The following is a 23593-nucleotide window of genomic DNA, read 5'->3' on the forward strand; positions in this document are numbered from 1 at the left end:
ATAAGAACTTCACTTCATCAGAACAAGTGGCTGTTTAGAGCAGGGTTTGTGGCCCTACAGATGTTTTGGCCTAGAACTCCCATCAACCCTAGTCTGTGCCAATGGTGAGCTATCCCGGGAGTTGTAGGCCAAAACGTTTGGAGAGCCACAAGTTGCCCAACCCTGGCTGGTCCAGCCAGCATTCCTGGCTCTTTATTAATTAGGTGTATGGAAACTGGCTGCTACTGGAAATCTCCCCATGGTTGATTCAAGGGCATGAGGGGACTCAAACTGCCCAACTTTCCAGTGGCTTTTCTTCCTTTGTACTGCAAAGCTGCCCTCTGCTGTGAGGTAACATTTGTGTCCCACTCCCTTCAGGCTATTTGTCCTCCTTTACAGAAGACAGCCCTCAGTATGAAGGGTAATCAGAAGACAGTGCTCTGTTTGAAGGTCTGCCTGGCCCAAGCCCAGTTTAATGTTTCTTGCCTGCCCAAGGGTCTCTACTTCCCTTGCTAGGCTTCGTCCATTTTCTTCGGCTGCCCCTTACGCCTGGAACGCTCTTCCAGAACATTTGAGAACTACAAGTTCAACCGCAGCTTTTAAAGCTCAGCTAAAAACTTTTCTTTTTCCTAAAGCTTTTAAAACTTGATTTTGTTCTGACTTTATACTGCTAGTTTTACCCTACCCTGTGTCTGTTTGGTGCATTCTCTTCCCCTCCTTATTGTTTTATTATGATTTTATTAGAATGTAAGCCTATGCGGCAGGGTCTTGCTATTTACTGTTTTACTCTGTACAGCACCATGTACATTGATGGTGCTATATAAATAATAATAATAATAATAATAATAATAATAATAATAATAATAATGTTCACTGTTTTAAACTTTTGTAAACCACCCAGAGAGCTTCGGCTATGGGGCGGTATATAAATTAAATAAATAAATAAATAATTTTAAAGGTTAAAAAAAAACCCTAATAAGGGAAAGCAGCAGTTGCCCTTCAGCAGCACCTGAACAATGGACTGAACAGTAGGCCCACAAATCACGTGGCCAGTGTCTTCTCCTTTACAGTGAGATCTACTTCTATTTAAATTATAATAATTCTTTTCAAACTTTACATTAGCATATTTATTTATTTATTTATTTATTTATTATTACATTTATATCCCGCCTTTTTTCCTCCAAGGAACCCAAGGCGGCGTACATAATCCTCCATTTTATCCTCATAACAACAACCCGGTGAGATAGGTTGGGCTGAGAGTCTGTGACTGGCCCAAAGCCACCCAGTGGGTTTCCATGGCTGAGTGAGGACTAGAACCCGGATCTCCCGACTCCCAATGTGACACTTTAGCTGCTACACTGCACTGGCTCTTAGCATATGCACATTTTATGCAAATCCACACCACCTTTTGTCCATTTTTTGACTATGTATGTCCTCTTTTTTGGTGGTGTGTAAGTGGCCACCCTACGTCTGAGGGAGCAATGTACCCATGCCCGCTTCCAGACTATTTTAAATCCCTAAGATTGGGCCAGAGATGTATAAATGCTCCACTTTCAGCCGTTTCTAGTAACGCTGATGCCTGTTTCTTGCTCATGGAACAGCATCTTAACCATTTGTGCAGTCCAGTCAAGGAGTGCCAAATAACAGAACATTTGCTTACCATCTGTACGCAGAGAGCCACAAGGCTGGCTTCTAGTGGAAGTGCCCCATCCCCAAGCAGCTCTAGGTCAAGCACAGTTGTTGGCATCAGGGCCTGGCATCTTCGGGCACTCGCCAGACCACTGAGTAAGATCCCAAGTGGGTGAGATTGAGCAGTGAAGGCAAGGAGCAGAGGGGCTCCTGTGCTTGCCTGCTAGGCCTCTGCCAAACCTGGGGCCAGTACTGACTGTGTGTGTGTGTGAACTCCACAGTGCAACATCCTGCCCCATCTTAGGTGAAGCTCTGTCCTCGCTCTTTTGAGGTAAACTTCACCTCATACTCTTTGACTGGTGGGAAAATGCCCCATTTTTACACTGATCTAATAATCGAGAGCAGGGGGCTTGGACTATGTTTACTTCAAATGTCAAGTTTATGTGGAAGGACCACAACCATCTTGGTATATCTTGAGTCCCCCATTTTGAGGGAGAGGTATACAGGTGTCTCCCTTTGGGAATTGGATTGGGAATAACAAGCCAAATTGTAGCATTAACAGCTCATGACCTGGGTATAGAATCAAAGAATAGCTTGTATCTTCCACACAAGCCTGCGCAGATGTTAAGTTTATCATCTGAGGTGAGGCAAGTGGTGGCTAAAGAGAGGACATTCTTACTTGTGGTGGCACCCATATGTGGAATTCCAGCCCCAGGGAACCTTGCCTGAAACTAAATTTGACATCTTTCTGGAGCAGAGTTTTCCTTTTTTATCCAGAACTTCCTGCATGACAACAAACTGGTTTTATCTAGCGATTTTATTTTCTGCTGTTTATGTCTATTGTAACAACTGTTTATGTATACCAGCCACCATAGGAGGTTTAAATTTTAACACACACACACACACACACACACACTCATGTATGTGTGTGTGTGACTTATAAATATTGGATTTATAAATAAGTGTACCCACTTCCCGCACTCTACTAGTGTGGTAGTTTAGCCATTCAGCAGACTCTTTACGCCCTCCATTTGGGAGAAAGACATACAAAGGCCAGCCCTCCCTTCCGATGTTCTTGTGATCAGAGTGTCTTGGGCCAAAAGAAGCAGTGGCCTAGGAAAGGACAAGCAGGAAGAGGAAGAGGTCCTGAAGAATAAGGGGAAGGGGGGAACAGAGAGAGAGGATGGGCAGAGAAGCGAGGTGCACATGGTCTGGGGCCAGGCAGGCGAGGAAAGGTAATGGTCACATAGTCATGTCAGATATCCAGCGATCTTGGGCTGCAGGCAGGTCTTTGTCTAGCTAATGAGAATTCAGGCCTACACTGAAGAGTGATTCAGGCTGCAATCCTACAATATGGATAAATAAATACAAAAGGTGGGGGTGCTTTAGGATCTGTTGCTGGTGTTTCTCCAAACACATCTCTGCTAAGAGATCCACCGATGTAACTGCATATAGAATGGTGAAAAACCACACAGGAGCATGTGCACCACTGGCACAACTTTACCAGAGATGTGGAGGGACAGAGATATGAAGGCAATGGGGAGGATCAGACATTCACCAAATCCTATAGTCACTTCAACCCCAATCCCGCATCCAACATATTCTTGGAAGATCCACCAAGAGATTATTCTTATTAAAGTAAGACATCTCATAGGAGTTATCCTGAAGGATTTTTATACAAAGGGTGGCAATTGGTTGTTCCACCCCTTTAAAAAATCAGGCTAAGGTTGTTTCTTCCGTATTATATGGTATAGAACTTTGGGATTTCAGCCATCTACTAGTACAGGAATTCAAGAAGGTTCAAAATTCTAAAAGTATTGGCTCTACCTGTTGGTACCCTTGTTGTGTATGTCCATGCAGAATTGGACTGCCCTGCCGTCCAAGCAAGAATTCTATTTTGGCTCTTAAATCTTCATAATGGAATGTCAACTTCGCCATCTTCTCTTTGGCCTATGGCTCATCTTTAAATTCTCAAAAGCAAGTTGGTGCTTTATATGCACTTGCTAGAGATCTTGATTGTGAGCTGATTTTGATCCAGTCAGTGTCTAAATTGCAGTTAAAGCTCCATTTGTACAGGATAGGAAAGCTTCTTTGACTATTATATGAATCACCCATTCGTCAAGATTTTCTAGATTGCATCCATGTATTAAAAACAGATAATTAGAAAGCTAATTATTTGAAGGCAATTACCTTAGCTCCAAGCAGAATTGCCTTTATAGAACTAAGGTTTAACATTATGCCTTTTGCCTTTCTAGGTGGTTGTTTTAAGAAATTTCTGTGTGCTCTATAAAATAGCTATTGAGGACATTGTCCACTATATTTATTTATATTTATTTATTACATTTATATCCTGTCTTCTTTCCTCCAAGGAACCCAAGGCGGCATACATAATCCTCCTCCTCTCCATGTTATCCTCACATCAACAACCCTGTGAGGTAGGTTGGGCTGAGAGGCTGTGACTGGCCCAAAGTCACCCAGTGGGTTTCCATGGCCGAGTTGGGACTAGAACCCGGATCTCCCGACTCCTAGTCCAACGCCTTAGCCACTACACTATATTACCCAGTGTTCCCTACATAATGATCCACACAACACCCCCCCCCCCCCAAGTTTAGTCATTGGGAAAAATTATTACACCTAGTATGCTTTTCATTATTAGACAAGAACAATTATATTACATGTGCTTTTTATTTGCTCTGATAGCCAGGAAATTGCGAGCTTTCATGTTAGTAATGGCTTATAGCTAAACAAATAAAATATCTATTTCCATCTCTCATACACCCAACACCAATTATGCCCATTTCAAAGGTGGTATAAATAACAACAACAACAACAACCACCACCACCACTGCATGTCACAGTCTCCCAATTGGCTGAGGTATCTCACTCTCAGGTGAATCCATAAGACAGGCCGTATTGCCAGCCTTCTCCAGATCCTGAGACCTCCTTCATGTGAAACCTGAGGGCTAGGAGTGTCCTCATGGAGCCAATGTACTACTAGGGCATATGGCCCTGCTCTATGTGGCTGAGTGGATTAGGAGCTACTCTGTGGAATATGCAGTGCGAGTTCAAGTCCTGCCATCTCCCCCACCTTTTCCTCCAACATGACTGTTGACTGCCAGAATTGCAAAGGGTGAGTGGGGCCTCGCTCCTCTCCTTCTCCATGGTAAGCATGAACTCACAGCTCCCATTTCCTAACCTTCTTGTCTTCTATGGGAGTGGTTGTGGCTTCCCTTTTCTGCCATAGTACTTCCCTTTCTCCACCTAGCAGAAGGCTCCTTCACCCCCTCAGTGGTTCTTGAACCCTTGTTCCCACGGAGGTTTGTTATGTACTCTCAGCAGGCCTCCACTCAAGGAAGCTATAACTGCTGTGTTATAATAGCTGTCCTTTCCCTTTCATTGTGTGGTCAAAAAAAGGTATATGAAAGGTATGTAAGGGAATTCCAGTCTCATGTTTCTGAAGGTTCAGCTCCTGCCTGTAGGTCAATAACTGCTGCAGTTGGCACTCCAGTGACATGCCTGGCAGGTTGTGTAGAACAGTGGTCTTCAACTGGTGGGTCGCTCCCCAAAAGTGGGTCGTGAGATCAGTCCAGATGGGTCACAGCAAAGCTGTTGCCACCATGTTGGGGCATGGAGAAAATTGTGGAAGTGGGTCCCGCATTGTAGGTTGGGACTCCAAGGTGGGTCTCAGGTATGGACTAATTGAAGACCATTGGTGTAGAACACTATAGGGGCATCACTCCAGTGCCATGGATAGATTTGCCTTCTTCTGTGGCTGTCTCTCATGAGGGCATCACAACTAGTGAGAATTGGTGCTGCTGCCATGGATGGGGTGAAGTGGGCATGGCTGGTGGGGATGTTCCATTCTGTGCTTTTTAAAGTTTTTCCCCCTTCTCAACTTTTGTGCTGAATAGTTTAGGATACCAGCTAAATAATACCACCAGTGTAAAAAGAATGCTGGCAGTGGAAATCCATACAATTGCTTGGTGCATCTAAAGGAATTGCCAAGTATGGATAAAACCCCAAATGAATCATCACAGGTGTAAACTGAGATTGATCACAGGAAGGGAGCAGGGAGGAACTAAAACCAGTCATAGAATCATATAATAGCAGAGTTGGAAGGGGCCTACAAGGCCATCGAGTCCAACCCCCTGCTCAATACAGGAATCCACCCTAAAGCATCCCTGACAGATGGTTAACTAACCAATGAATATGCCAGGGTATCTAGCTGTTAGATAGGTTACCTGTACATTAGCAGCATGTGGAGGACTGACTCCTCTCTGTTACAGTGGAGAGGTTGGAAAAAGAGGTACCATGGTAACAGATGTTTAAAATAAGAAACATCACCCTTGAAAAGGAAAGATGGAGAAGAGGAAGGAGTCAAAACAGGGAGAATAATTGTGTCAGGCAAGCAAAAATAAGGTGCTATACAGGGAAGGGACCATGGAGAGAGAATGAAAGGAATATGAACTCTGTTTAGAAGATGTGCCCCCCCCAAAATCATTTCACTCTAAGATCTATATGAAATACCACCTGTTTAAATATGAATAACACTTTTACTATAACTGAGTAAATTTTTATTTCTTGACAGTAATTGCTTCCTGCAAAAAGAAAGTAGATTTAAAGGACAATGCTGGTGAAGCTGCGGATTCAGCACAGGTTTGTTACAGTTAGAATTACTGTAACCAAAGGGCTTGACAAAGCAGCCATCATTACTGCACATGCAAACCGGATGCTATCGGTAACAACGGCAGATGCAGGAGAGGCTCCCTGCTGGGCACTGTGAGAGACCTGCGCACATGGACGGAAGGTATTGGGGGCAGGGGAGGGCTTAAGCAGATCTTCGGATACGACAACCTTCCCCAACCTGGTGCTGTTGCAATACAACTTCCATCTCCCCAGCCAGCAGTGTCCATGCTCACTGGGGTGGGTGGGTTACTTCAACACATCTGGAGGGCATCAGGTTGGGGAAGGCTGGGCTGAGAAGACACTGGAGAAGTGGCAGGAACGATATGCTCATTTGCATATTAATACCCCCAAGAGCGTACAGAGCCGGCATTTTATTTCTTACTGAAAAAGTGAAGGAAAGTGGAAACTGGTTAGCATACGATTTGAGGCCATCTGATCAAAACGTGACAAAAAAGTAAAATAATTTTCTCTCGGAAATAAGGAACACCCACTATTCTATGGGGCAGGGATGTGGAAAGGGGAGGCAGAGAGGTTGAGCGGTTGCTTCTCTGTTTGTGCTACTCCAGACTAATGACAGTGAGGAGGGGAGATGACCAGGGCCGCCTTCTGCAAGGCCAAACACTGACACATCAGCGCAGAAGCACAGTGCATAAAATATTTTCCCCCACTGCAAGCTGGCAAATAAAGCCAGCAGGTGGGATCAAAAAAGCATGTGGAAACTTCGGCAACTGCAAAGAAGCTGCAGCCGTATCTGCCGTGGTGGCAAAGCCGGAGGGAAACCTCTTTGCCCACGGAGGCCACTTTGGCTGCTGAACAAGGAGTCCCTCCTTGGATGAAGTGCCTGGGCCTCTTTCGCAGACTCCAGGTGCACCATGGCAGCCTTCCCCAACCCAGCGCCCTCCAGGTGTGTTGGATTACAACTCATAACACCCAGCCAGGAATGGGTATATTGGTTGCGGTGATGGGTGTTGTAGTACAACACATCTGGAGGGCGCCGGGTTGGAGAAGGCTGGCTCCGGGGGCCTCTTCCTTGCCATAGGCAGCAGCGGTGCCGCAATGGAGCATTCCCTCAACATCAACGAGGGCCCGTCAGGGGCGGCGGAGACCCCGCAGCCGTCTGCGGACCCCGCCCGCTCCTCGAGGGAGCAGCCCGTGCGCTCGCCCCTCAGCGAGCACGACGGGCCCCCTTCCACAGCCAGGCCTGGCCTGATTTCCTGCCGGCTCTCCAGGGATCGGCTCCTCCAGTGGGGAGAAAAGGGTGCGGGCTTTCTCTGCAGTGGGGGGGGAGGGGGTTGAATTGCACCATCTGCATTTAGCAATGGGGGAGGTTTAGACTGCAGCCCCCACCCCCGTTTCAGGCTGGATCGGGGGGGGGGGGCTAACTCAGCCAGCCCGTCCTTGCTCAGCCTGGGGCGGGGGCCCTTGCCGCTGCTGGCTCGGCATTGGCGGATCTGTGCTGGGGAGGGGGAGGGCGACTGCAGCAGCAGCCCCCGGCCCCCGTGGCCAGGAAGGGGGGTTGGTGGTGGCGTGGGGGTGGGGGCCGGCCTGCCGCCTCTGGCTGCTTTTGCATTGGCGGATGCGGGGAGGGAGGGGGGCAGGAAGCGAGGGAGGGGGGAAGAGCTTCAGTGGCTGGAGAAAGGCAGGCAGGCGGGCGCGGGGGGGGTCCTCTATGCAGCGGGTGGGGGGCGCCGAAGCCGAAGAAGACCCCGTAAAGTTTGCAGCGCAGCACCGCCCGGGCGCCCAGCAGCCCAGGCCGCGGCGGGAGCGTCGAGCCGAGTCCCCCCGGAGCCGGAGGCCGGCCTGCGTTTTGCAGCGGGGGGGTGGGGGACTGCTAGCCCCCCCTCCTTCTCTTCCTCCCCCCCAGGGGTGAAAGTGCAAGAGGAAGTGCAGCCGCTGCCATCTTTCCTCCTCTCCAAATACACACACACACACACACACCGAGGGAGGGGGACGGACGGACGGACAGAGCGCGCCGGCACCCCCCCCCCGAAACCTCCCAGCCCAGACGGCGAAGAAAGAGACCCTCGGCTGCCGCTGCCTCCGGCTTCCTCCGCGCCGGCCCCGCTGCAGCTCCTCGTGGCGGCCGCCAAGAGCTGGCCGGGCTCGAAGCCACCCGCCAGGGCCTCCTGGCTGCTGCCATCGCGGGCCCGTGCGGCGCGCGCCCCCCCGCCGCCGCCTGAGCCTTTTGTTCCTCCCTTCTTGCCTCTCGCCTTTGCCGCCGCCGCCGCCGCCGCCTCCTCCTCCTCGCCGGGCACGGGCAGCCTTCGCGCGCTCGCGCACAGCGCCGTCGAGGCCCGGGGGTTTTCTGGGCGCGTGCGCCATTCCTTTCCCCTCTCTCCCTCGGTTGACGGCGGCGCGCACCCGCCCCAGTACCTTCGACGGAGCGGCTGAGCGCGGAGGGAGCGCGCCCCCTGCCGGCCGCCGCTGGGCAACGCAAACAGCCAGGTAAGGCCGCTCGCCAGCCCCGATGGAGCGGGTCAACGAGGCGGCGGCGGCGGCCGCCAATGCCAACGCCTGCGGCCCGTCCCCGCCCGGCTGCTACACGTACCAGGTGAGCCGCCACAGCGCCGACCTGCTTCACAGCCTCAACCAGCAGCGCAAGAACGGCGGACGCTTCTGCGACGTGCTGCTGCGCGTGGGCGACGAGAGCTTCCCGGCGCACCGGGCGGTGCTGGCCGCCTGCAGCGAGTACTTCGAGTCGGTCTTCAGCGCGCAAGGGCTGAGCGGCGGGGCCGAGGGAGCCGCGGCGGCGGCAGGAGGCGGCGCTGGGCCCGGGGCGCCTGACGGGGGCGCTGCTGAGACTGCCGGGGCAGCCGCGGCCGCCAGCGGAGGGGTGGCCCGGGAGCTCGAGATGCACACCATCAGCTCCAAGGTCTTCGGGGACATCCTGGACTTTGCCTACACCTCGCGCATCGTGGTGCGCCTGGAGAGCTTTCCCGAGCTCATGACAGCCGCCAAGTTCCTCCTCATGCGCTCTGTCATCGACATCTGCCAGGAAGTCATCAAGCAGTCCAACGTGCAGATTCTGGTCCCGCCAGCCGCTCGGCCAGACATCATGCTTTTCCGCCCCGGCTCAGCCACCGCTGACCTCGGCTTCCCGCTCGACATGACCAATGGCACCGGCCTGGCGCCCAATGGCAACGGCATCGCTGGCATGCCCGAAGACGAGGCCACGCGGGCAGCGCTCTCCGCGGCCGCCCAGTCTTCCCTGCCCGTGCTGCAGGGGGTGGACCGCCTGCCCATGGTGGCGGGACCGCTCTCGCCGCCCTTGCTGGCTTCGCCCTTCCAGAACGTGGGTCCCACCGCCCCCTCGCTAAGCAGCAAAAGGGGGAGAGGGCGCCCCCGCAAAGCCAACCTGTTGGACTCCATGATGTTCAGCGCTCCAGGGGGGCTGAGAGACGCAGGCATCCTTCCGTGCGGCCTCTGTGGGAAAGTGTTCACCGACGCCAACCGCCTCCGGCAGCATGAAGCACAGCATGGTGTGACCAGCCTGCAGCTAGGTTACATAGACCTCCCACCCCCAAGGCTCGGCGAAAACGGGGTGCCGGGTCTAGATGACCCACAGGCCCCCCGCAAGCGGAGCCGGACGAGGAAGCAAGTGGCTTGTGAGATCTGTGGGAAGATATTTCGGGACGTTTATCACCTGAACCGACACAAGCTGTCGCATTCTGGCGAGAAGCCGTACTCATGCCCGGTGTGCGGGCTGCGCTTCAAGAGGAAAGACAGAATGTCCTATCATGTTCGCTCCCATGACGGCTCTGTGGGGAAGCCTTACATTTGTCAGAGCTGCGGAAAAGGGTTCTCTAGGTAAGAGGGTCAATTGCTGCTGGAGCCAAGGATCATGAAATCAAGGGACATCCAGCAGCTGGTGGGTGGCAGAATAGGTGCAGCCCCCTCCCACCAAGATGAGCTAGAAAGTTTGAGGGGGAATGTGGGATGGATTGTAGTAGCCTGAAGGAATTTACTTTTCCCAGGCAGCAGATAAGAGCCACCTCCAGCTTTGCGCCACAGTCCAGGTATGCCAGTGTTCTGTGGTAAACGGCAAAGGGGCATGTCCTGAAACACTTGGGGACGTGTGCTGGGGAAATGCAATCCATGCTTGCTCCCTGGAGTGTCCCTGCTGTGTTGTTTGCTTGGAAATGATCTCCTCATCACATATCACTGTGGCAAATGGCAGTGTACCCTGACTGCTGGGTAAAATGGCTCTTAACAGCTCAATCCTCTGCATGTTTACACTGTGTTCAGGAGTGCTCACTCTTTGTTTAAGAGTGCACAGGACTGCAGCCTAAGGCTTATGAGAAAGTAACTGGGCGGGACTTATTTCTGAGCGCGCCCTCAGGATTGCAGGAGGAGCCATGAGGGGTCATGTGCCTCTTCCCTCTGTCTAGGGTGGAAGAGGGGTGTCAGAAGAGGCACACCGGAAGCCCAGAACCTGGGCCCTCTTCTGGGCTTTTTCCTGGAGCAGCAGCATCTGCCGCTTGGCTGGGCCATGGAAGCCCTGCTCTCATCCATAGGTCTTTTCCCAGGGAGAGTGCTTTGATCTTCGGAGTCTCCAGCCGCTGGTCCTGAGTGCAGTGCTTTGTTTTCTCAATATTCACGCTGCTGCTGCTGCTGCTGTGGCAGTGGTGCTTGTGAGGATCTCTTGGCGGAGATAGAATCCTTTCTTGAATTGCAGTGCGTAGATGTGGGTATTGTTGAGCGAGGCCTGAGTTTGTTCTCCAGCGCTGTCGATTGGCTTTAGGGTGCCAATTCTAATCCTTCTGAAAAACACGAGAGAATCTGGAATGGAATCAGCCTGCGTGAGATGACCTTGAACATGATGGCTCTATTGGCTGGAGGTGGGTTCACAGGACCGACAGGTTTGCACCATAGGGTGATATGCCCTGTCAGTCTTAAATGAGTGACATCCAGATGGAAGTAGGTCTCCTGCCTGTCTTCCCCAGCTAGCAGCGATTCAGGGAGCTCCAGGCTATCTGGTTTACTGAGGGGGTGCTGACAACTTGGTGGGACCAAATTCTTGTGGTTCACAAAACCTGGTAACGGAGAATCGTACTGAGAGAACCATGCTGGTCGTAACCCACCCTTAATTTCCCCTCTTCACTTCCTCGATTTGTGGGTAACTTGTTTTGCTCTACATTAAGCTCCAGTCCTGATAGATCACCGTCAATTCTAAAGTCCTGCAACTAAGGCTGCAGGCCTGTCTTCACATACTTGAGAGTAGGCCAGCTCCATTGAACTTAGTGAGAATTCTGAGCATAGATACGTAGCAGGGGTGGGCGACCTGTGGCCCTCCACATGTAGGCCACTTCATCCCTCATCATTGGCTATGGTGGCTAGAGCTGATAGGAATTGTTGGCCAAAGCGTTTGGGAGGGGCCTCAAGTTACCCATCCTGATGTGTAGGATTGGGCTGCAAAAGACCATCCCACAGTGACCCTGCTCTGTTGCGGGTGCCCAAACAGCCCTCCCTGCTCTCCTCTGGGGTCTGCCAGTCCCAGGGGCTGCGTTTCCTTATGAACCTGACCTGCCTGTGCTAAAGGAAAGATGGCGCCTGGAACACCGGCAGCAGGTGCAAGGCTCACCTGTCTCAGAAGTGTCATGACAGCACTGGCACACAGCCACCCTTAAAACCTCTGTCTTGCATGAGTGAGTTAAGCAGCTCTTCACTTTCACAGATCTGGATTTGGGTGAAGACTTCTAGTCATGAAGATGCCCCTGAATGGCAAAATGTTAATCGGCTTTTTCTGAAATGCTAATTTCCTCTGCTTCATGATAGCTGTTGTTACTTTCTTCTTGCTTTGTACAAGCTGCCTTATAACAAACCATCCATTGGCCTGCTGGTGGCCAGGCTGGCTGGGAAAGCTGGGAGTTGCAGTCCAACACATTTGGAGGGCACCACCTGGGTCTCTTTAGCTCAGTATCATCTCTTCAAGCTTGGCAGTGGCTTTCAAGTGGAGAGGGGCCTTTCCGATCACACACTTCCTGGCAACCTTTTTGAAACTGGAGGTGCCAGAAGCTCAGCCGGGGGCTCCTTATAGCCTTTTGGAATTGCCCAGGGGAGCACAGGATGGAGATGTGCGTCCATGATCACTCCCTGCAGAGTCTCCCTCTGCCTTCAGCCTTTGTGACCTCATATCTCCTTAAGAGGCTTTTTCCAAAGGCAGACTGGATAGGATCCTTTGATGCAATCCCTTCTCTTGAAAAAGCTCTGTTACAATGAATGTGGCCTGCTTGTGCAAGAGCACATCTTGAGAGATTATGTTCCTACAATACAATTGTATACATGTCTACTCTGAAGTTAGTCCCATTGAGTTCAGTAGGTTTAGGATTGCAGTCAAAGTTTGTGGTGACTTAAGAAAGTTGCATTTCAACTTTTTTTACTGGTGTGTGTAGAATTTAGCAGGTAATCCAGCTTATCTCCATGCTGTGTAAAGCTTTATCTGCTGATTTCTCTACAACATCAAGATGCAGTTAAAGACACAAGAGTAGACCAGGCTGAGTTTTTCCTAGTCAGTTGACGACATATGAGAGAGGCATATCCTTAGGGCTCCTTATAAAAACAATGCCATATCTGATTTAAGCATTGTTAGGAATTATTGAATTAGCAATTAGTCTGCCAAGTTTAATCAATTCAGCCAGACTTTCCCAACCTGGGGCCCTCCAAATGTGCTGGACTAAAACTCCCAGCATCCCCCAGTCAGTCATGGTAATCATCTAACACAGAGAGTGCCAGTTTGGGGAAGTCTGGATTACATAAACGAGTTAATCAAGTTCATGTCCTTCCCAACAATTTTAAAAGCCCCCCCCCCGCCCTCGCTTTGATTGTGCACCATCCTAGAAAAGGATCGGCCTCCCCCCCCCCCCCCGCGCCCATCTTCTATGTCGTGCCATTTTAGATAGAGGCTCTGAGCTCCCTCGCATGTGGCACCTTGGCTAGCCCTTGCCTTCCATCTTAGAGGGGGAAAGATGACTAGCCTGCCCCACATTGCAGCGGGGCAAAATTCTGCAGATCCTGCGGCTTTCCTTGGCAAAATGCTCAAGACATCTGTTGAACTTGTTTCTGAGTAGCCTGATCCCTTGCTCTTTTTCTTTAGGGACAGCGTTATGCATATTAATATTATGAATAATTGTTTTTAATATTTGTGTTGATCTTATTCTATGTTTGTATTTTATCAGTTCATAGCCTGCTCAGAATACTTTGTCAATGGGTGGTATAAAAATGCCATAAACAAATAAATATGCAAATAGAACCAGTACGCTAACTGCACAATCCTATACAAGTCTACTCGGCAGTAAGTCCCACTGAGTTCAGTGGGACTTATCCCCAGGTAAAGGGCATCGGATTACAGCCTAAAATTCTTAAGGGCAATGGACTAGGATTTCTTTAATCAGCTGCGAGCTAATGCGTTCTGCTCAGGAGTAAGTATCCCCTATTCACAAAGGAGTGCAGCCTAAGTGTTCTGTGAGAGAGGGTCCAAATGTCTGTTTTTGCATTTTTGCCAGCCCCCAAGATTAGAGAGGGAGAGATGGGGGTGGCTGCCATTGCCATTCGGACATCGGGGTGGCTCCAAGGCCCCAACCAGCCTCCAGAGTCCGGCAGCAGCAGCAGCCCACCTGCCCTCCCCTGCGTTGTCAGGTTTAACAGCTTAATGGAGGGCTCCTTCTGCCTGCTATCTCTCCGGAGGGTGAATTCCACTGAGCTGCATGTAATTGGCTGAGGTCAGAAACGCTGGGGCGGGAGGGGGGATAATCTTGTTTCCAAGCAGCTTCTGGGTCTCAGACAATGCGAGGCTTTCTTCCCACCGGGGGGGGGGGGGACTCTCACCAAGAAAATCAGCGCCTTTTCAGGGTCCCCTTGTTCAAAAAGGCTTTGGCAAGCCTCGAAAAAACAGGACCAATGCCACAATAATTGTCCATTTCATTTGCACTTGGTAACGCGGGTGGGGGTTGTTTATAGTTCAGGCTACACTCCCGTGTGCTCTTCCCTGGGAGTGTGTCCACTTGAAATCAGCGGGTGAACCATCCCACAAAAAGACCGCTGAATGGAAATAAAACGGGTTGGGCACCCAGGCCCACATGGAAGCCCCAGCCAGTCGAACGGGACATTCTCTCCAGTATCCGTGCAGAGTTTGCAACCTTCCTCATGGCAAAACGGAATCACACTTATTTCAGTGACCACAACCATTTTTTGCTATTTATTTATTTAGCACATTTATGTCCCGGCTGGACTTCCATCCAGGCACAGACCTGCTGTCTACATCAGGTGCCCTCAGGCCCTGTCCTGCAAGATCAGCCTTCCCCAACTCGGTGCCCTCCAGAGGTGTTGGACTACAACTCCCAGCATCCCCAGCCAGCCATATTGGCTGGGAGTTTTCCTCAACCACCTCTGGAGGGCACCCGGTTGGGGAAGGCTGTGCTATATGGCGCCTTGTGAGTAATCCTGGAGCAAGCTGCACCCACCAAAAGTGTTTTCTGTCATTCAAACCCACTTTCTAGACAAGGGCACTCAGGCAGCGAAGGAAAGGCTGAAAATAAAAACTTTAAGACTTACTTTTAGTTAAACATATTTACATTAAAAATAACCCTTCAATTTCATCATTGATGTTTGAAGGCACAAAGGTATTTTACTGATGATAGAAATCTTAGTTGCTTGATAAAATTGCATAAATTTGAACATGAATTTTAAAAACAGGAAGCAGACACGCTTTGTTTTTAGATGAGGTGAAGGGGTATTCCTGTGTGTGTGTGCGAGTGTGAGAGAGAGAGGTGGGATGGGGGCATCTCCTTTAAGATGCACAAAAAAACAAGGTAGCAGTGTTTGCCCTAAGAACAATTCCAAAATCCATATTACTGCAATACCTTTATTAGGCCAACCAAAAGGACACCAAAAATTGTGCAAATGATCTTTTAAGATCATTCTCACCCTCTGCAGTTTTTATAAATACCGTGTTTTAAACATAACAATTTTTTTTTTTAAAAAAACAGCTGCATGTGTAATTGAAGCAGCTTTTTAGTCAGTCAAAGTTTTTTTTAAACTGGATACGTCTTGCAGCTTTTCTTATTTGTTGTTGTTGTGGTATTCTTAACAGGCAAGTATATGTTAGGAATATTCTAAGAGGTATGTCAATATCTGTATAATCTGGACATGCGAAGAAGGGCAGTGACTAGTGGCTGAGCACCCGCTCTGCCCGCAGAAGGAGCCCCATCCTCAGCGACATCGCAAGGTAGCACTGGGAAAGGCTTTTCTCAGCTGAAGCCCCTGAGGAGCTGTGGACAGTCAATGCAGACCAGCCTTCCCCAAATTGGGGCACTCCAGAAGTGTTGGGCTGCAACTCCCATCACCCTCAGCCATTCCGGCCAGGAATGCTGGGTGTTATAGTCCAAAACATCTGGAGGGCATCAGGTTGAGGAAAGTTGTTATAGACAATACTGAGCTAGCTGGACCACAGAAGCCACTTCTGATGTTCTTAGGGTGTGAGCAAAAATGGAGCACAAAGTCATATTACATGGCTAAAATTTGCTTATCATTTCCATGTCATTTCTAGATCTCTCAATTCAGAGAGAACCAGAATTCTTCCAGACATGAAGTATTTACAGAAGACCAGTCCAGTTGGGGACACATTGGTCCTAGTTTAGTCAACACACTGGGAAATAGGATGTGTAGTGGGGATTCCGCATGCAGGCTGTGATTTCTGTTGCCTGCCCGTGCATAGGATGGCTTCCTTGTTCTCAAGGGCAACTTATGGTGGCAGTGAAAATAGGGCAGTTGATATAGAGCTCTGAAATGTGCTGACCCTCCTAGACTTCTGGGGAAAACCTAACCAGTTTAGCAAGTGAATAATTGCAGTTTAGCTGTGGGTCGGCTGAAAATTGTGGTTGGTTTGGATAAAACTGTCGTTGCATATTTAACTCACACTTATGCCTGTTTCTTTTTAAAGGCCTGACCACTTGAATGGGCACATCAAACAGGTGCACACGTCAGAGAGACCTCACAAATGTCAGGTAGGAACTGTGGGATGAAGGAGGGTGAATCATCATCATAAAATAAGACATGCGCACTTGAAGGATGTGGAGCCACTTTAATATATGATCGTTGAGATGCCCATTCTTTGCATACATGTTCCAGAGACTGCCTGCCCCTTTGCTTCACGCTCTCTCTCGCTCTCTTTCCTCCCTGCCCTCTTCCTGATGTCATGGCTTGCTTCTCTGTCTCTTCCACATCCCCTCCCCCTTCCCAGATGTTTCTTCCTGCTTCCCCGCCCTCTGATGAATCCCTCTCTTTGTAGCTTTGTCTCTGTGCAATCAGCGTTACTGATGGTTTTCCCTTTTCAGGTGGCTTGCGGTCCTGCCTTGGTTTTTAGGGACATTCTAGTTAGCAATTGAACATTCTCTTGTGGGTTCCTCGTTGAACAGCCCTCAGAACATTGCACTGAGCAAAATCGGAAGCTTTCCCCATTTTTCCTAGCAGAGAGGAGACGTATGATGGCTCCGGCTCAACTGTAACATGGCTAGCTTGTATAGGTTTCTTCTTTCTTTCCCTGTTACATGCATGTTTATACTTGAGTATGAAGAACAATAAGATTAGATATTTTTAGTTAAACTGTAGAGAGAGCTCTCTATTGATTATTCTTATGTATTAATGGGATCTTCTTCTTTTTTATTAAACCCCCCCACACCTGTCTTTTGAATTAAAATCAAGGCAGCTTACAAACACTGAAGCTCTTGTGAGAAGGAAGTTTGGGAGGAATCTTTGGGATCATTTCAGCCAATGTTAATAACAGTTACATGTAATGTCAAACTAGGATAGAGGAGTGGGAGCAGTTCCAGGATTAGGGCCTCCAAAACAAGGCTGCCTCAGTGGGCTCAGAAGAGGCAGAGCCAGCAAACAGGATTCTCTTAACTAGGGTGACCATGTATGAAAAAGAGGACAGGGTTCCTGTATCTTTAACAGTTGTATAGAAAGGAGAATTTCAGCAGGTGTCCTTTGCATGTATGCAGCACCTGGTGAAATTCCCTCCTCATCACAACAGTTAAAGCTGCAGGAGCTATACTAGAGTGACCAGATGCAAAAGAGGGCAGGGCTACTGTATCTTTCACTGTTGTGATGGAGAGGGAATTTCACCAGGTGCTGCATGCATACAAAGGACACCTGCTGAAATTCCCTTTTCTATATGAATCATCATAAAATCATAGAATAGCAGAGTTGGAAGGGGCCTACAGGGCCATCGAGTCCAACCCCCTGCTCATTGCAGGAATCCACCCTAAAGCATCCCTGACAGATGGCTGTCCGGCTGCCTCTTGAATGCCTCTAGTATGGGATACAGGAGCCCTGTCCTCTTTTCATGTGGCCACCCTATCTTAAGTAGCCTCTAGCTTCCTTGGGCAGAGCTAAAATTGGGGCCGTGGGCCCCGGGATGGTCCTGACCCAAGGAAATGTCCTCTGGAATCACCGCTGAGTGAAGGGAATTTGATTTGTACACAGGAGGGGGGAGCGGGGAGGCTGGGTTCTTGTGGTTGCCTTCCAGTCCCTTAACCCCGGATGGTGGCACAGGCTCCAAAAGTGGAAAAAGAAAGCTTAAAGTCACAATCAATTGAAAAACAACCAGTAAGCTTTAAAACATACTTTAATGGGTTAAAAATGTTATCTGGAAGGATAATCTATATTTAAAAAGATATTTAGACCTGCCCAGTCTAAATATGCTGAATGCTGGCCAGCTTCGTTTGGGTGGAACTTGCAAGGACCGAGTCTATTGCTGTGAAGGCCCTGCTGATTTCACTTGGTGGGAGGGGTAGAAACACAAAGCCTGCCCCCCATACAAACCTCCAAAGAGGTGTAGGGTCATATAGGGAGGGGCTGTTGGGCGCAGGCCATGTCGGACTTCAAAGAAGGAATGACTTGAATTTGGCCGAGTAGCTGATGGCTAGCTCTTGCCAGCCACACAAGCTTGCATTATGCGGCCCTGCTGCTTTGCCCCTGCCTGGGAGGGAGTGGCCACGTGGAGCTCTACCGGCAGCTTCTGAATGTTTCCCAAGGGTGTGTTTGATGTGTTGTGTTTGCAGCACAATTTAGGAAGTGCTAGTTGAGGCTGCCGCTCTCCCATTTCAAACTTGAATGGTCAGTGGTTTGTGAAGCAATTTCTTTTATACAGTTCTCTTTTGAATGAATCTGTACTGTGTGAGTTTCGCACTGGCCATTGCTGAGTTATATGCGATTACACCAGTCACAGACATGGGGAATGCATACTGGGGCAGAAGAGGGTAGTGGGATACATTGAGGCCTTAGCTAGACCTAAGGTTTATCCCGGGATCGTGCCGAGGTCATCCCTGTTCATGTAAATGACACACAGGGGATTCCGGGAGCAGGCAGGGATGACCCCGGGATAAACCTTAGGTCTAGCTAAGGCCTCAGTCTATTAAGACCCATCTCCCTCCTGCCCTAAGTGACACTGGGGTCATGGATTATTGTGGCTGTGTAGGCCTGGACATCATGCAGGTGTCCCCAACCTTGGAATGTTGACAGTGTCGTGGGCAGTCCCACAAAATGGCTGACATGGGCAGGCCTTGCTCATTCATAAAATGGCTGACATGGTGGGCACAGCCAGTCAAAAACTCATTTCCCAGAAGGCAAACTGGTGAGAAAGCAGCTTGCCCAAGAACATAAGGATAAGGCAGAGGTCGGATCTGAGCTCCAAAACACAAAACCACTCTTTTAAACCCAAATAAAGATGGTTTTGGAGGACAACATTTTGCTTTGCAGCACGGCAACCTCCAATTTAAAACAAAAAAACCAAAACCTTAAGTATAAAATAAAAATTAGGAGAGACAGATAGTTGGTGAGTGTCAAGAGAGATGACAGTGGGCGCCATGTTGGAGATCCAAGCGTAGGTGTGGGGTTGCCATACTTCCCTACCTGTGAACTGTGCCATAAAAATCTTTGTGGACAGTACGGATGGTGGTATTTGCAAATTTCAAGTTGCAGCAGATGCTCCCAGTTGAGCCTTAAAACCACACCAACGTATGGAGATGGGCATTTGGGCTAAGCGCTTTGCTTTTTCCAGGGGTTGCTGCAGCCCTGATGGGCTCATCTGATCTTGTGACTTCCATTTTCTTTCCTTCTGCTACCATTTGCCATTCTGAATGGTACAAAAGGAAATCACACACTTGCGAAGTTTATTGCTCTCCTGGGTTTTTTAAACTCTTTTTGGGGTTCTTTTTTCATGCAGTGATATTTTACTCTGTGAATTCTCTAAACCTTTTTTTTAAATGACCATCCGCCAGAATTCAGCAGAAGCAAATCTCTGTTGGGAGGTGGGAAAGACACGGATGCGAGACCTGGGCACAGCCATTTTGGCACGATTCAGCCTGTTTGTTTGTAGATACAGGGTTGACAAAGGCAGAGAGAGCCCCCTGTGAAGGGGCGTGGGCGTGGGTGTGGGGTCAGGAGCAGCTGCAGCAGCAGCAAGGTTTGCTGATTGGATGAAGGTTTTCCCTTTTGTCAAAAGATAATCAAGACAACTAATTACATCTTGGAACTTTTCCCTTAGCCAGCTCTGGGGTTGGTGCCCTAAATTGTTGGGAAGAGATTGAGTGGTCTTTGTGACCCTAAATATCAGCAGGCAGCCCCCACCCCAAACCCCGTAGAAGTTGTGAAGAGCTCACCATCTTGACCTTGAGGCTGATTATGCAGCTTAAACCTGCCTCAAGCCTCCCATTGGGTGAAGTTGCTTAAGATGAACTCTTAACAGTTGGCATCAGAAAAATATTATTTTCTCCAGTCTCATTGGAAATAAAAAGTATCTAGCAAGGTACTAGAAAATTCTGAATTTGCCCCTTAATCCTCAGTCCTAAAAACATTTAGGACTAAATGATACCTACAGATTTTATTGGTATTCATTAGGATTGCCAGCTTTTTAACCAGCCTCTGTAGCTGTGTCTTTTAACATTGGTTTGATGCGCAAACACTAGCAGGAGACAAAGCTTATCTCTATGCTGTGAAAAACTTCACCGGCTGACTTTTGCAGATCAAGCCACTGTTGAAGCTGCATGTGCCAAGCCAGGTTTTTGATCAGTTGGCAACTGTTGTTTTTGCGGGCACAAGACTGTCTCCAGCACTATCAAAAGCCAAGATTTCCATTGATCAGCTGATTTCATTATTGAATTTATCAAAACCATGCAAGCTACCTAAGCCCAGAGATGGCACTTAGCATGCTGGGGAAAATGCTGGGACCCACCTGCTCTTTAAAAATTGCTGCAGGTGCTGCCACAGCCGTTCTCCTCCTCCTCCTCCTCTTCTCCAATACTCTGGGATGATCCCCCAGCGTGAACTGCTAGCCTGGCCCAGAGGCATTGGGGAAAACGATGGCAGTGCAACCGCAGCCCTCTCCCTGTCCAGTCCAGAGGTGGAGGGGAAGGAACAAAATCTGCTGGCACCTGCACTACCCTGCGCTGCTCCCTGGTCAGTGCTGGGGGGTGGGGGAGCCCCTAAAGGTGCCACGGGGGAGGCCAGAGTAGTGCAGTTGGAACACATCACCCACCAGTGGCCGCAGGGGTCAGCCAGCCAGCCTTGAACGGGGCCCATGGAAGGCCCCTTGCCCTCAAACCTGCCGCTGGCTGGGAGTCGGCCAACAGCCCTGCTCAGTCCAGAAGTTTCGCTTTCCACCATGACGTGCTGGTCCACACTACCTGACTCCTGTTCTTTCAAGAGAATCCACTCAGGTGCTGCTTCTCCTGCTTCGGTGTGGCAGTGATCTAGCAACCCACTCCCCCCCCCCCCATCATCCCCCTGGCAGTTTGGCTCACTGCCAGGAGCCCAGAGAGAAATTTTGTGGCCATCTTGCCAGGAGAAGGAGAAGCAGGACCTGCACAACTGCTCGCTACCCTTGAGTTCCTAAAAGACAGACACATCCCCCACAGACACGGGCGCACTGGCCTCCATCACCCCTACTTCTAGGCTTCCTGCTGCTCATCTGAGCCTTAAAGGGGGAAAACAAGCTCCACAACTTTTGTAAAGCTTCCTGGCTTGGTCATCTGGGGGAAAGTGGTGATTTACAAGCCTGGAAAAAAGGCAACATGTAAAAGGAAAGAGGGAGAGCAGCTCTGTGGTCACTTAGGCAGCCTTTCCCAGCCCAGTGTCCGCCAGATGTGTTGGATTACAATTCCCATCATGCCGGCTGGGAATGATGGGTATTGCAGTCCAGCAGATTGGGAGGGCGCTATGCTGGGGAAGGCTGGCTTGGGTCTTCGGTCTTCTTTTAATCAGTCAATTAATCCGTAGGGGCCCAGAGCCAGAAGGGGATTCTCCTGTACAAACCCTGATCGCAATGGAAGACTTTTCAGTGGATTTTGCCTTAAGGCTGCTGGTGGCCCTCCTGTTGTTTTGGCCTACAGTTCCCATCAGCCCTAGACAGCGTAGCCAATGCTGAGGTATGATGGGGCTTGTAGGCCAAAACATCTGGAAGACCACAAATGGCCCTCCAAGTTGTCACAAGTTGATTAATTGGTATGAGGCATTTTTAATCGGCAGGCCGGTGACTTCAATTTGTGTTTGTGTTTTCTTTTTATGAATTCACTGTTGGGGAAAAGAAACAATAGTTTAATATTGCTTTTCCTCCGAACAGTCTGTAATAGCTTTGGGCACATTCAATTTTAAATTACCTTTTTAATGTAAAGGTAGGATGACCATGTATGAAAAAGAGGACAGGGGTCCTGTATGCTTAACAGCTGTATAGGAAAGGGAATTTCAGCAGGTGTCATCTGTATGCATGCAGCACCTGGTAAAATTCCCTCTTCATCACAACAGTTAAGGCTGCAGGAGCTATACTAAGAGTGACCAGATAGAAAAGAGGGCAGGGCTCCTGCATCTTCAGCTGTTGTGATGAAGAGGGAATTTCACCAGATGCTGCATGCATAGAAAGGACACCTGCTGAAATTCCCTTTTCTATACAGCTGTTAAACATACAGGGTCTGTGTCTTCCTTTTCATGTGGCCACCCTACCTTTACTGTCAAGTTATTTTTTTAGTTTTCCATGTTTCACACCCCAGGAAGCAAATGTAGCTTTATTAAGGCCCAATGTTTTTTTCCACATCCCATCTGACGTGGATGTCACTAGGACAACTTTTCCTGATAGGAGCTGTAGTCCAACAAGCTGGAGGGCACAAGGCCGGAGGGCCGGAGGGAGGCTGCACTGGGAGAGCCACTGCAGGAAGCTGGATTTAGCTCCTCCCAGCTTCCATTGGAGGCCGTTTGCACCTCTCTTGTGTACCAGTCACGTTGATTCTGAGTATTATAGCTGTGAAACTATAGTTCTCTCCGTTGCTAATTTTTTTTTGAAAGGGGGGCACATTTCCTTGTTTGCTAATTCTTCAAGGAATCGCCTGCTGTCCATAGCCCAGCAGCGGTTTGAACCATGTTTCAGAGCATTCTTGGGGTGTTCAGAAACTTATCAGTGGCTCCTCAATGAGAACGTATTGGTGGTGGACAAGATGTCTCCCCCCCGCCCATCTTCCCCTGAAGGATGCAGCGCCAAGGCACAGGCATGTCTGTGTACTCAGTCACATTCCCAGTTCATCCAGAGCAGTGATGAAGCACAGCTGTCCTGGGTCCTGATGAACTAAGCGTGCACCCTGCAACATGCTCCAGAATTGTCTGCAATACATGGGGCGGGGTAGCAGGGTCCATGGCGGACAGCTTGATGCGGAAAGTTAGAAAAAAGTCCCCATCCTATTTCAGTGGGGAGGTCAGAGGCCATGGTGCATCCCTCTGCAACAGCAGCAGCCACCTGGCGGTGCAACCCTCAGAACCGTCCGCGGCAGCCCCCGAGGGGCCGGGGCCGGGGCCGTGTGGGAGCTTTCCCAGGCCCTGGCCGCTTCCCCCCACAGGCTGGTTTGAGCAGGGAGCCTGAGATGCCCCTTTGGGTTCTTTTCCCGTGCCAGTGATGGCTTAGTGATGCTCCGATCCACCGAGGAGCTGCACCAGGGGGCCTCTGTGCACTTGCCTGCTGAGGAGAGCCACGGGTGGGCTCAGGGCCTCAGAGAGAGCAGAGTGAGGTTTCAAGGACACCTGAATTGAAAGACCCTGAGAATCGCTGTTTTGCCAGAACAGAGGACCTAGCAGCTCTCTTCTGCTCAGATCCCTAAAACGATTCACAGTGTTTTCTGTGAGTTACACCTGAATAGGCTACCTGGAGCCCCTTCGCGTCATGCCACTAGTGGCTCTGCAAGCCTTTCTCCACGTCCAGCAACAGTTCCAGCCCCTGCAAGTGTTGGTGCCTCTCTCTGTCTTTGTCTCCCTTTAACTTCAC

General features: G+C 49.7%; 2 protein-coding genes across 5 annotated transcripts in view; both read left to right on the forward strand.

Annotated features, from left to right (window-relative positions):
• The first annotated feature begins 7350 nt into the window (after positions 1–7350).
• On the forward strand, positions 7351–8685 carry LOC134410868 (uncharacterized). Its single transcript, XM_063144378.1, has 2 exons — positions 7351–7538; positions 8295–8685. The coding sequence occupies exons 1-2, from the start codon at positions 7351–7353 to the stop codon at positions 8683–8685; spliced, it is 579 nt and encodes a 192-aa protein (XP_063000448.1).
• Positions 8683–23593, forward strand: part of PATZ1 (POZ/BTB and AT hook containing zinc finger 1) — a 33531-nt gene continuing 18620 nt past the window's right edge. For 2 of the 4 annotated variants that reach the window (XM_063144131.1, XM_063144132.1), the window contains exons 1-2: positions 8691–10101; positions 16232–16295. In XM_063144131.1, coding sequence (XP_063000201.1) covers positions 8762–10101; positions 16232–16295 — 1404 coding nt within the window. In that variant the 5' untranslated portion in view covers positions 8691–8761. Of the gene's footprint in view, positions 10102–16231; positions 16296–23593 lie in introns of all 4 variants that reach the window. The other 2 variants (XM_063144134.1, XM_063144133.1) reach the window with 2 other exon arrangements.

The sequence above is a fragment of the Elgaria multicarinata genome, chromosome 18 (genome assembly GCF_023053635.1).
Source record: "Elgaria multicarinata webbii isolate HBS135686 ecotype San Diego chromosome 18, rElgMul1.1.pri, whole genome shotgun sequence".
NCBI lineage: Eukaryota > Metazoa > Chordata > Lepidosauria > Squamata > Anguidae > Elgaria > Elgaria multicarinata.

Coding starts and splice junctions, on each gene's coding strand:
- LOC134410868 (XM_063144378.1), top strand. CDS start 7,351: ATGGAGCATTCCCTCAACATCAACGAGGGCCCGTCAGGGGCGGCGGAG. Junction 7,539..8,294: donor TCCAGGGATCGGCTCCTCCA/GTGGGGAGAAAA, acceptor GAAACCTCCCAG/CCCAGACGGCGAAGAAAGAG.